This window comes from Curcuma longa, chromosome 11 (assembly GCF_044706935.1).
Source record: "Curcuma longa cultivar G26 ecotype Majalengka, Jawa Barat chromosome 11, ITB_CL_G26_1.1, whole genome shotgun sequence".
NCBI lineage: Eukaryota > Viridiplantae > Streptophyta > Magnoliopsida > Zingiberales > Zingiberaceae > Curcuma > Curcuma longa.
The window spans coordinates 26,483,632-26,497,424 of NC_133871.1; the positions used below are offsets into that span (position 1 = coordinate 26,483,632).

At 35.0% G+C, this 13,793-nt stretch overlaps 2 protein-coding genes across 2 annotated transcripts; both read right to left on the reverse strand.

The window, feature by feature from the left end:
- Window positions 1–1,133: 1,133 nt before the first annotated feature.
- On the reverse strand, window positions 1,134–5,129 carry LOC141842153 (uncharacterized). Its single transcript, XM_074730375.1, has 3 exons — window positions 4,761–5,129; window positions 3,138–3,263; window positions 1,134–3,043 (listed from the first exon to the last, which is right to left on the reverse strand). The coding sequence occupies exons 1-3, from the start codon at window positions 5,127–5,129 to the stop codon at window positions 1,508–1,510; spliced, it is 2,031 nt and encodes a 676-aa protein (XP_074586476.1). The 3' UTR covers window positions 1,134–1,507.
- Window positions 5,130–7,448: 2,319 nt separating this feature from the next.
- Window positions 7,449–12,846, reverse strand: LOC141842154 (putative dolichyl-diphosphooligosaccharide--protein glycosyltransferase subunit 3). The gene is made up of 2 exons (XM_074730376.1): window positions 11,778–12,846; window positions 7,449–7,666 (listed from the first exon to the last, which is right to left on the reverse strand). The coding sequence occupies exon 1, from the start codon at window positions 12,815–12,817 to the stop codon at window positions 11,789–11,791; it is 1,029 nt and encodes a 342-aa protein (XP_074586477.1). The 5' UTR covers window positions 12,818–12,846; the 3' UTR covers window positions 7,449–7,666; window positions 11,778–11,788.
- Window positions 12,847–13,793: the final 947 nt, after the last annotated feature.

Here is a 13,793-nt window from a genome sequence, read left to right on the forward strand (position 1 = left end):
AGCGATTTCACGGGCCATTTGGCGGTCGAGTTGGCCGTGAAATCACGACATCATCACGACCAAGTGACCATGAAACTGTGATAGCCTAGTCGAGTAGGTGCTAGTTGATTTGGTTCAAGTAAAGCAAGGTGAAAGACATAAGGGTATTTCGAAAAATGAATGTGTGATATAATCATTTGAAATAGGTAATCGGAGCATCTTAGAAACTTAACTTTTTGCCATTGATTGCTGTCTTTGTTTGCTAGCACACAGAGACTAAATGGCAGCAGCGAGTGAGAACGTTTAGCCCTACAACACACGTGTGTAGGCAAAGGCATGAGAGAGAGAGAGAGAGACCACTGTGCAGGTTAAAGATTCCAAGTCATTGAGTTGGGATCCATCAACTTCAAAAGGCACATTTACAATTAGCCATTCTTGAAGTGGTCCTCATGGCTCCAACCTAATGTACCATGGCAAAGCATGTGGAGGAAAGCTGATGGGTCATCTATTCCCTAATTAACATGAGATTAACTATCGTGTTTAAGGATCCTAATGTCATCAGCAGCACATATATGTATGTATAGTTATTAAGTACGGTGAAAAAACAGTGGGGATAGGGAAGACATGCAATGTAAATGCAGTTCTCGACAGCATTCGACTAATGCAATAATTGCAACCATGAAAACCAAAATTGTTTTACCTTGTTTTGCAGGAAGGAGACCAATCATGAAACTTTTTTGTTGGTTAGTAACAATCTTGGACTTGCACGAAGCATTGCAGTGCTTCAGATGTACCTAGCTGCAAAACAGGAAACATTATAAGCACAGTTCATCAGGGAAAGAACTATTTGCCACTGACCTCTGTGATGGGTTCTCAGCTACTAACCCAAAAAGGCACATGTAGATCCATGAACCAGTGCAAACATTTCAAGATACCGAAGGGTCGTCTCCATCAGTCCTTCAAGTAGCAAAAAAAATTCAAATGGAAAAGCAATGGGCATATCCTTTTAACTTTCAGAAATAAATTGGATGAGAATTAAGGGAGATGACCTGCTATTTTTCTGAGGACAACACAGTAATCCCTTCTTTATAAAACTGTACAGAGAAAAAAATTATCTGACAAATTCTATATGTTGCCAAGTCAAAAGCTGATACATGTATTCCAGACTATAAATTCCAAGAAAACATACAAATGCACAAAGAGTTCTTTGCTCTATGCTTTGGATTCTTATTAATGCCTGAAGGAGGCATCAAGATATATATTCTGCAGCACCATCAGCGTAAGCATTAAACCATCTGTGTTCCGACAACAGTGTTTGGACAATGATGCATGAAATGAACCAACTCAATAATAGTTCCCTCAAAACCTTCAGCAAGCCAGCTGGCATCTGCCTGGTGTGCCAGTAGTCATACAATTACTATACACATGTTCATGGTTGGAACTGGTCATCATTGCTACCTTTAAGCCAAAAATCAGCTAGCTTTCATTCTTCTGCATACATTGGGTAAAGTAATATCAACTATTCGTACTAAGATTTGTTTTTACTAGCATGGCACAGCTGAGCCATCTGGTTCTCCATTCTCGCCTCCTGAAGCTTAGTCTTCCAACTTTTTGCTTTTGTGCCCCTCCGCCATTCAACACATCCTTTTATTCCTCTGCTGACATGAGGATTTATAGCAACTGACATCCCTAGACTCAGTGTGCTTGAACCCACTTCATCTGAATTCACTCCTGGAGATACAATGGTGTTGACATTCCTACCAATAACCTTACCATTTGGCAATTCTACCAAAACTTTCTTCTTATTGCGAGAGGACCTCCAAAACTTGCCTATATAAGGCATGTTTTTCTTAGATTGTCTAGGTGTGATTGAACATATTTCACAAGTTTCGCTATCTACATTGCTATTTTGTCTCTGCACATGCCAATCAGTTATGCTGACCGATGCATGGAATTCTTCATCAAAGCTGTTGATAGATGGATCATTTCCTTCCAGATAATTGCATGAACCATAGCCCTCTATGTGGCTCATGTTCACCACACCATTGTCATCTTGTATATCCTTATCTTTGTCAACTAACACATTTGCATATGCCTTGATGGAATTTTCCAGAAAGATATCAGTCTCAGGGCTCACTGGCTGGATATTTGAGGCATGACTTTCACAGGCATATCCATGGTATTGATCAATCTCCTTTTGATTAGCTTCTTCTCTTGGTTGGAGTTCATTGAAGATGGAGAAAATGTCCCCAGAAGCAGGAGGCTGGTGATAAAACTGAATGTCCTCGAGTTTCACAGAATTGGCAGATTCTCTAAGCATAACAGCTTCTTTCAGTACCGAGACACTTGTATTAGTAGTGGAGTGTGTTATAATAAAAGCATCTAAATCTGCTTGAAGCCTCATCAAGTCTGCATATTTCTCCTTAAGCATCAAATTTGCATCCATCAGCTTCATCTGAACTCTTTCTTCACGCCAAAGCTCTGCAAGATGTAACATTTTTCTCTCAGCATCTAATTCCTCTTGGACCTTCACTGATTTCCTTTTCAAAGTTTGTATTTCAGCTTTGTCATCTCCAATTTCATTTGCAAGCTCATTGCATACATGCTCAACAAACTCACGTGCCTTCCTCTCCTTCTCATAGTCTTTCATATACTGCTTTGCTGATAGTTTGACCTGAGCAAGCTCATTTACCAGCTTGGCATGCACGGCCTCGGTCCTCTTTCGGCTTTTCCTCTCTCTGTTTAGATCATCCTTCATGGTGTTCAAAATATTCTCACGCTCTCCTCTCTGCCATGAAGCTTTTTCCTCCAAAAGCTTTTTGAGTAAATGAATGAGCTTCTTGTTGGCAAGCTCTCTGCCATTTCTAAGTTCATTAATGAGAGAATGAGCTTGCACTAACTTTGCCTGGAGAACAGGAATAACTGAAGCATTGTAAAGCTGATATTTGTGAAGTTTGGTGTGATTAATAGGATAGCACATCTCATCCAAAGATTTTAAGCACTGAGACTCCCATTTTGTTGCCTGCGTTATCACAAAGAAGGGATCCGTGGCAGAAGCTTTAAGCTGCTTACAGATAAAATCAACCAAAAGATGCCATATGAAACAGAACTGCATTGGCTTATATCGACTAACCTATTGATCACAAACATAGGATTACCTGTTGTGAACTAGTATTCAAGCCACAAGGGGAAATAAGACTACCATGTTCATTACCCTTGCTATTGTGGAGGATTCTTCTATCATGATCGCAGACATTTGGACATTGGAGGTGCATTGTGTTTGGCTGCAAATTTGAAAAATTACCTGTATAATCTAATTTAGGAAAATTTTAATATTATAACTTGAAATTAGAATTTTTAATTTGAATTCAAGATTCAAATCTTGGAGCCTAAATGCCTAAAAATGTTACTATTTTTAGTTAGTTTTGAAATTTATATCAATTATAGAATATAGTACTGATTTAATACAATTTAATCCTTACCTAATGGAAAACCTAACATTTCTACTTAAAACATTAATATAAACAGAACTCAATCTTTTCCCTCTCCTAAAACCCATGTTCATCTTTGTGGGCTGAGGAAGAGTAGTGAATTTCAAACTTGAGGTAGACTCTTCCTCATCGTCCCTAACACAGCACATATTTTTTTGGAACCCTATATTTTTGACCTTGCAAACTGATAGTTGATAGTATTGTTAATCTTTTTAGTAACTGAAAATTTTAGATTTGAAATTTATGTTGGAATTAGTAGATAGTATACTAGAGCCAACAATTTGTAGATTTATTATACTTGTTTATGCTGTGTATTAATTCAAGAAATTGGACAACTTTAATGGATTTATTGTTGTGGATCAAATAATATAGATATTCTCCTATTTGATGATTTCTAAGTTAAATTTGTATCTATATGTGCACTGCCATATTATTGAGACAGCCTATTTTTCTCATGCATTGTTTTTCTATTTATGATTCGATCTCATAATTTTATATCTTATGCTTGACCTTATTCTGGGGAAGACCTACTTAACAATTTCACTAACATGTAACATTTATTTATTGTTTTTAGCATGGATTGTTAAGAGAAAATCTATTGAAGTGGTGTTAGCATAAGCAATGAGGGATTCAGTGAGATTTCTATAGCAATAGATGATTGTGGCCAGCAGTTCATTTGATGCAAAAGAAAAATATATGTACCTTTTAACAATTATAGTAAAACTACAAGCAAGAAGTATAAAGGCAGCATAAATGCAAACATGGTTTCCATCATGACAACAAGCACCAGCCAAGGAACAATTGCTTCACTAATTACGCGAAAGTAAAATTTCCATCTAGAACCACAAAAAAGGACCACAACAAACCATCTGATCTGAAATAATACTGATGTGAAAGGTGACTCATAAGATTACATGGATATAGCATTCTGAAATAATGTATTGATGCTTTTCTATCACGGTCTTGATTAATTTTCTGAACAACTGTGAGTGGTTTATTCCAATTCTTTAAGAGATCTAACTTATTCTTTTTCTTCCTGAAAGTACACATCTGTACGCTTCCAAATTTCTCAACATAGAATGGGGAAAGAGGATTTTTTAGAATAAAAATGCAATCCAAGCGCAAAGGATCAAGAAGAAGATCAGATCCTCACTTTAAAATAAATTTAATTCCATAACTTTAACGTGTGATTCTTCGCAAATCAGTGTCTGGTCAAAGGGAATTGCATAAGTTTCACAAGTAAAGGGACAAATTTTAGGTTGTCAAAGAAAGCACACAATAATATCTTACCTCCAACCCTAGCCGAGCGACGCTACCTTGTATCTCGCTCCCTATAAATCCCACCGCCGGTAAATGCCACAACGCCATCGCCAGCTTCCTCGCCGATAAAGCCACCGGAGGACCTCCGGAAGACCACCCCACTCCTCGCGTCGATTTCTTCTCCTTCCGGACGGCTCCATGGAGCTTCCGCGTCACGAGGGCAGTGACGGGGCCACTCTGTCTACTGCCCGAAAAAGACTGGTTCCTGATAGGACGGCGGAGGCGGCAGCCGCGTTTTAGATGCCCCTTGGAGGCGGAAGGGAGACGGTAGTTCCGGTGGCAGCCGATCGCCGGAGATGCCTTTTCCGGTAATTCCTCCCGCTCAGCGGATCGGGCCATGGCCATCGAGCTTCCTCGTAACTTCCAAAAACAGACATCAAGTTTTGTACCCGCATTTTTTTTTCATTTTACCTCAGAATTTTCAAAACATCCCTACAATTTTAAAGTTAACAAATTACACCTTAAAATTGTCAAACCTTCCATTTCACTTCCTAATAATTATTATTTCTGTTATCCCAACCCATCCTATCATTTTTTATGAAATAATTTAGCAATATAATGATTAAAAGTAAAACAAAAAGTGTTAAAAAAATTACAAAAATAAAAGATAAGTTTAGGGGGTAAAATGAATCTTGCCAAATTCCTTTCAAATTCAAATTTTTATTCTATCTTTTAATAAAAAATTTACTATTCTAGATTTATGGTGTCAAATTCATATCTATTAATATAAATACATTTTTAAAAAACTTTAAAAATATATTAATTTTAATTTAAAATAATTTAAAATTTTTTAAATTCATCAACATCTTTGCTTTTATATCGGAATTCAACAATGTAAATTGAGAATACTTATAATAAAAGTTTAATAAAATTTATTATCAATTTATTATAAAGCATAGGACAAAATACTCATTAATTAATATTATCATTAGATTTTTAAGATTTTTTCAATTTAAAAATATTAAATTTTTAAATTTTCTAATAATGTAAATCCATTAGTCAAACGAAATTGATTTAATGTATTTTAAAATTTTTTAATTATTTTAAATCAAAATTAATATATTTTTATAAATTTTTTTTAATGTATTCATGTTCTCTGAATTCTATAATGTAAGTCGAGAATAATGATTTTTTGAATAAATTGAAAATTTTAAACGTAGGAAGAAAAAATTTGAACAGGAGTTTAGAATTACAAAATTAAGTACGTGAAACGGATAATATTAAAAAAAATTCACACGGTCCGATAAAATAAACAAAAGGAATGTCTTGGTACAATATAATATAATATATGAGATCTTAGCATGTATTCAAGCGTGTCACGTGACCTTCCCAACAACTACTATATATATATAAATATATATATAATTTTAAATATAATATATATATATATATACACGATGATATATTCATGGGAATGATGATAGACTTGACCTGTACAGTCAATGGGCATGAGATCGATGTATTGGACTTGGAAAAGTTTCACATGCAGTCAACGAGGATTGACATGAGCCTTAAGCCACATCAACTATATAAAAATTTATTATTGTTTTCAAAAATAATTTTTATAAATCTCAAATTTCATTATTAATTAATTACTGATCTCATTCGCATGATTAATTCCGAAAAAAATAATTTCAAATTTTCATTATCATTATCATTTTTAAATTATAAATTTCAAATCTAATGTCCATAATTAGAATTTTAAATGAGTTTTTTTATAATTTCTAATATACCATATTAAATGCATACGCAATGAAAAAAAAATCTCCCTATATAAAAATTTACTATTCTTTCCATAATAAAAAACTCTCCTTATAAATTTTAAATTTTATTGTTAATTAATTACTGATCATCCAAGTCCAACTTCTCAATTTCGACAGAAAAAAATAATTTTGAAATTTCACTAGTACTCTTAAATTAAAAACTTCAAATCTCATACCTGATTCAAGCTTTTTTATTCAATATTTTGATTTCATAAACCTCTCTAAAAATCTTACATTGGAAATGGCCTAGCTCGAAATGATGTCAATAAGGAACATTCATGTCAATGCAAAAATTTTTGGAAAGGTTTGCTAAACCAAAATGTGGAATAAACAAACTAAAATCACTGTGGAGGTGAGATTTAAACTTTTTAATTTAAAAGCACTACTATTTTTCTCTATGTAGTGGGGCTTGATGAGATATTAAATAAAATAATAATAAATAAATATGTGTGATTTGATAATGTAAGACCCATAACAAAAAACTATTGAAAATTTTTTTAGGGGGTGACATATTAAAATCACAAAAAAAAAAAATCATTCCCTTGGTAGGAGCTTTGGATCTCAGAGTTTGTTTATACATGCTGCAGCTTGAGTAAAGGGAAGGTGTTAGACGTCGAGGCAGCAAGAAGATGAGGTGTTGACTTTGCACAGTAGAAAAACAATATAAACATAAACAAAAGAACAAGAGGGTTCGGAGCTCTAACTTGAATTTTTGATACAGATGATGTGGGCTTCAGAACATCATCAGGATCTAACATCCTTTATGAAGAACCTGAGAGTTTTACTGAAAAGAATGATGGATCTGAAAAGAAAGACAGGTCGATATGCCAATTGGGAAATTTGAAATGGAGAGGCCAAGAATTCAGAGTTTCTGGTGCATATAAAGTTCTATCCGTGAGCTAAGTTCTTTAACATTCATAACATTTAAAAGTTTAACATGTTAAAGTTGCTCAGTAATCAACAAAAATACAAGCTCGGGATTTGACGAAACAAGTTCGATAGAATTGAAAAGAAAACATTCAAATTCCATTTCAACAATAAACCTAAACGTACCGCTCTCAACAAATTTAGGATTTTCTCATCAAATCAATAACGATTGAGGCAGCAGAAATCCTGCAGAACACAAGATGTAAAATGTCAAAGAAATGGTACTTGGGAAAAATAAATAGTTAATAAATGTTAAAGCTGAGACATTTAACGGCTCCAGAACTTTGTAAACTAATAGCTGAGAAATTGTTGTGAAATAAGGCAAATGACTCTAGTTTGCAATTCATATATTTGCACATTTCGATATGTATTTGCTACAAAAGTAGGGTATTTGTTTGTTGCAAGAACAGAATGAGAATATAACAACAATAATAAATCATACCAATGTCAACTATAGGAATCTTGTCTGCTCATGTTCTCTGAAAGGTTTCTATTTTTATTAGTATCAACTTTCTAAGATTATTTTTATCAATCATCTTTGATTTCGCTTCATGGAACATATTCATGTCTACAACTATATATGTTTACCATCTACTATACACCAAGCCTATACCAAAATATAGAAACACAAAGGGCATAAAAAAACGAACAGAAGAACATGTAAATAGGAAAATTATTACAGTAAACAGAACCCGAGAGGAGAATCATCCTGAACTGGCTAAATCAAGAATGATTTGCACATTCTTGTTTGATGTGCACAATTTAGGTTGAATTCGATATATGTCCATTGAGCAACATTCAATTTAGGTTGAATTTGATATACAACATTTCCATTTCCTTTAACATAAACCTTCATCTCTTTTATAGTGTTTTTATATCTCATTCCAATTGAGTGCAGCATGTTAAAGTGGCTGTTATCCATTCATATTGCCTGTCTAGATCTTTTTTGTTCTCCAGTTTTCCTCCGGGAAAAAAAAGACTGCCATCTGGTTTCATTCTCAATGTGATGCATTCCATCCTATTTTTCTATAGGATAGCATGTTCCCTAAATGTTGTTATTTGTTCCTAGTGCAGAATAAAACAATAACCTAAACTACATTTATTCCTCAAAAAAAAATCCACCAACAATGTCAATCATATACAAGTATGTTCATTTAGTTGATCCAGATAACAGTGAACTCTTGTTACCGAATCAGTGTTCTACCACAGCCACGCACATGGGAAAAGATGATAATATGTTCTCATGATAACCTATTGCATCCAGATGAAAATTTACAAAATAGTCAAAGCCGACAATATGAATCTTATGTTCTCATGATAACCTATTGCATCCGGATGAAAATTTACAAAATAGTCAAAGCCGACAATATGAATCTTAGCACTGAAGTCTCAAACGTGATTGTTTTAATTTAGTATAAGCTACCATTAAGTTTTGCCAAAAAGAAAATATTGTTACTTATTAAAAGAGTAGTACTTTGCCAAGATAATAATTATATAACCATGATTCCACATTTACCAATTTGGCATAATTTCTTACTATTTCATCTCTGAATAGGTATATCATAGTAAAAAATATTACAGCCAAGAAAAATGCATATCAGAAAGGACAATTGATGTAATAAGCAATTTCTTGCCAGGAAGTTACATCTATAAATCAATCTCTTCTATTTTACAATTTTCCAATTTAATTACTTTAGTAACTTATTTTCACATAGAACATAAATCAACAGGAATTAAGGCTTTTATGAGAATTCAATCAGATTTGCTGTCCCTTATCTCTTTCATGTTGCATTGTTGCCATTCTTTAAACCAAAGCTTGTAGACAAGAAAACATTTTGACTTATGATTTGAACATCTCAAGCTCAGAAGCTTAAATGTAATCCAGAAACACAAATCGTGCCACCTTTTTTTTTTACAAAACACATTGGCTACATATGTAGGCAAGTTCATTACTATCCAAATTTATTAGTCTACACCATCTATTTGAATGATTGGTCTCATGTAGGGAGAAAGATACAGTAAGCAGCACAACATAATCAGATCTGGTTCTACATGCGGCATACTTCATTGCATTGCATATTCATATGGCTCATGTAGTCAAATTCTATGTGATATATAATATATGCATCTCATTGTGATCTCGCCATAAATTGTTCAAATCTTCAGTTAGTAATCTATATCATACAGGTTTACGAGATCCAATCAATCATACTCTATTAAGCAATAAATTACAGTAAAGTTAATTAGTTAACAACTTATCATGTTAGGAAAGAGATCAATTTATAATTATATTTATATAATGGACCACTGCACTCGTCTATTTGGGACCAATAAATACTGACCCTTCTAACTTCAACACGCCTCCTCACAATCATCATGTATGTAATCATCATGTATGTACAATACTACAATGTTTTAAAAAAAGGATTTAATCCAGACCTAAATAGCAAAGTTGATTGTTAACCACATAGCTCAAAAGCTCAAATTTTTAATTTATATTTATATAATGGATCACCACACTAGTCCAGCCTCAACAGATTGCACTTGGACCAAATTCACTATTTGGGGCCTCCTAGCTTCAACAGATTTGCAAATGAACTAAATTCACCATCTAGTTTAAATTGAATTCTATCCAATATAAAGCATCAAAGTGATCAAGAATGAGATTGCTTATCTTAAAAAATGCTAACAATGTAATGAAATGGTTAATGATGGTTTCAAACAACAAGATGTTGGAGCATGTGGGGATTGGGATGACTTTGAGGAATTCAATGGTAGTTATTATAGTGATGGCATTATATTAATTCTCTTTCTTATACTTATATAATAACCTTAAATGTCAATCTTTGAAGTTTTTTTGCATAGACTCTCATGTTTTATTAATTGATAAATGTTTTGTAAATTGATAAATGCTAATCTCCAATGAATAAATACACTTCTGCAATTAACATTGTTTCCAAGTCATTAGGCCAACTTGGTGCAGGACGATGGTCAATTCGCTATGTGTACTCACAAAATTACATGACATAGAATACATGGAAGTTGCATAAATTTAACACTTGAGATCATCTATAGTAGTAATAATTTAAAGAAAATTGAACCACATAATCAAAGTTTCAAATATTATAGAGTTCAAAAAATAATATCATAACTCAGTAGTATTAATATCACCGCAACTAGTTATCCAATAAAGTAACTTAAAACTATCTAAAGGCCGCAATCATCATCTTGGTCAACCAAAAGATTAGTCTCATAAGGTCCAGGTTTCAAATTTCTCTTCTTTCTCTTATAGTGAAACAGTGAATCACAGAGGAAACCCAAAGGTATAGATGATTGTCAAAAACATGTATATAGAAGATCAAACTAACAGATATAGGAAAACAACAAGATATTGGTTACTTCATTATGAGGTATCCTTATGCTCATTGGGCCCACCAAAAATACAGTGGTTTGGAAAAAAGTTGTGGTTTAACTTTTTTTTTTTTTGGCTTTTTTGTAGCCTCAGCTACTAAAGACACATAGAGTGTGAAGCTTAGCACTGAGGAAGTCCATTTGTATTCATAGCATATAAGTGATCTTATTGATGACTTGTATAGGCTTTTCAAAAGCCTGTTTAATTGCTTATTCATGTTACAATCATAAGAGTACTATCATCCCAAAAGTGGCTATAGAAAAAGTAAAATTTGATTATTAATCAATTCTCCTCACCAAATAAAACTCGTGTCAAACATAAGAATACAAAAACAAAAATTATGATTTTATTACATATCCTGTGCTCATCTTCGTGTCCTTACCCCAAAAGTAAATAGGCTATGAACCCCTTTAGGAGGCAATTTTAACCTACTTTATGGTATCACATTATCACCTGACTTCTCAGAAACCAGGGCAACAAGGCCTCTCTTAAATTTCCTTGTGGTGTTTCCATTTACTCTACTTACATGAGACTAGGCCAGCAGGTTTCTATGTTTCTCAAATAGTTACCCAGAAATGCAAGCGGAAGCCTCTCTTACACTGATGTGTGATTATTTTTATTTTATTTAATCGTAGCTAACTCAAACTGAACCCTACGTTTCTTACATAGCTATCCTGAGAGGAATTTTTCTACATGGAAGAAGCACAGAATCTGAGATGCGCCAAGATAATGTTAAGAAACTGAAGAGCAAATTAGAAAGAATAAATTATCAGGCGTGTAAAAGTCACCAAGATGATACATTTTCTTTTCCTGCACAAGAGCAAAAAGGAAAAAAAAAATGATACCATAGATAGGAAATAAAAATCGTAAAAGAAAATCACTGACCTAATCCCTCATCACCTCCAACTCTTCGGCCAGAAAGCATGGATGCTATACCCAGTCTTCCAATTATCTAAATATATCACCTTGCTCACAGCCCAGTAAGCCAGCAGCATCCCGACCAACATGAATCCCCTCTGAACGGAGATGTTCCGAAATTTGACCAGCAAATGAGTTACGAAGGCCAGAACAAGACCAACGATCATGTATAGGAATCCAATGGCGAAGCCTTCCGCTCCCAGCTGCATCCCAGATCCCTGGTAGAAGAAGATAAGGCGATCGGGGTTGCTGCGGTCGGGCAGCACCATGGGCATGTTACGGATGATATTGTGCATCGTGCCGGAGACTCCAAAGAAGTAAACGAAAAGAGCGAGGGACATCCAGAGACGTCGGTCGTGGAAGAAGGTGTCGCCCTCAAGTATGCGGCGTATTAGGAATGGGGCGGCGATGATGACGGCAGCAAGAAGGAAGAGGACCTGGCGGAGGGAGATAAGGGGAGGGCGTAGGATGGGACCACCGAGGGAGATCTTGGCCTTGGCCTCAACGAAGTCGGCCATGGAGTCCGCACCCCGGGAGATGTCGGACTGGTCCATGGCGATGGCGTCTCGGAGGGAACGAGTTGATGGAGTCACGAGGCGGGCATGGGGAAGGGTGGAGACGCCAAAAAGACCAAAGGACTGTTGGGACTCCCCGAACTCGATGTCGCAGAAGAAAAGGCGAGAAGACGAGACGTCGTCTTCTTTGTGGTGGGCGGCGAAGGAGGCGGAGAGGAGGGAGAACTCCGAATGGAGGTGGGGGAGGTGAAGCTCGGCCTTCGAGCGGAGCTGGTTGGCATCGAAGAAGATGAGGAGGGAATAGGGACGGGGCGTGTCAACGGAGGTAAGGAAGCGGGAGACGAGGCGGTCGTTGAGGTGGATCACACCGGAGGGCGACTGATCTCGGAGAGTCTGCAGCTCCGCTACCAGATCATCCCCCGAAGGGGCGGCGTCGGCGACGGCGGCGAGGAGGAGGAGGAGGAGGGTAGCGATCGGGATTAGGGAAGCCATCTCTTCACCCTTTCCAGCGGGTCTGCACTCTTGATTGACCAAGAAAATTTCAGTTTAACCCTAAATATCTATTAATAGTTTCACTTTAGATCAATTATATATTTAAAATTTTAGCAAAACACCTTTCCGCACTCGAAATTCTCTCTTCTTTTAATTTTTCTTACTTACTTAAAATACCCTTAGATATTGAATTTTTTTTCTAACTTATTTCAGAGAAATGATATGCAACATGAAAAAAATATATCATGAAATAAACATAACACATTCAACTACATGACTGTGGGTCTCATTGCATAGATGTGAAACTCATTGCATGCAGTATGTCATGTTGATTTTATGTTGTATTTTTTCATACTGCATATCATTGTTCTTTTAGGAAATTGAGCGCTTCTTTGTTGTAAACGGACCAATTCATGATGCAAGTGGTGGTAATCCACTAGAAACTATCATATAATAAGACGGAAGAGATCCATTAACTTAGTAGGTTAAATATTTTTTAATCCAATTCAATTTAAAACGGCACAGATTAGACAGGTCAATCTATAAATTTATAAAAATATAATTTGGATTATGGATCAAATTTATTAATTCATTAATTTTTTTCTTTTTAATTTTAAATTTTAAAGGAAAAAATAAATTTTTTGAATCTACGGACCAACTCACGCAGGTCACAGGCCAACTCATGAGGGTCGCGAGTTTAGGCGGGTCGACCTACCTAAATCCACCTTAAAATATATTGATAAAATTTTAACTCAATCTACTTAAATTGTTTGATAGAACGGACTAATCTGATAGATCTAATCCAAATTGACGGTTCTAGCGATAAAGTAGGGATCAAAATTATATCTGATTTTTAAATATCTGATTATATATATATATTAGATATATGTATAACTCATTATTTTTCCCATTTTACGATCAATTAAATAAAGGTAAGAAAAACCTCGAATCTAATTTGGAAAGGTGAGCTAAGGAA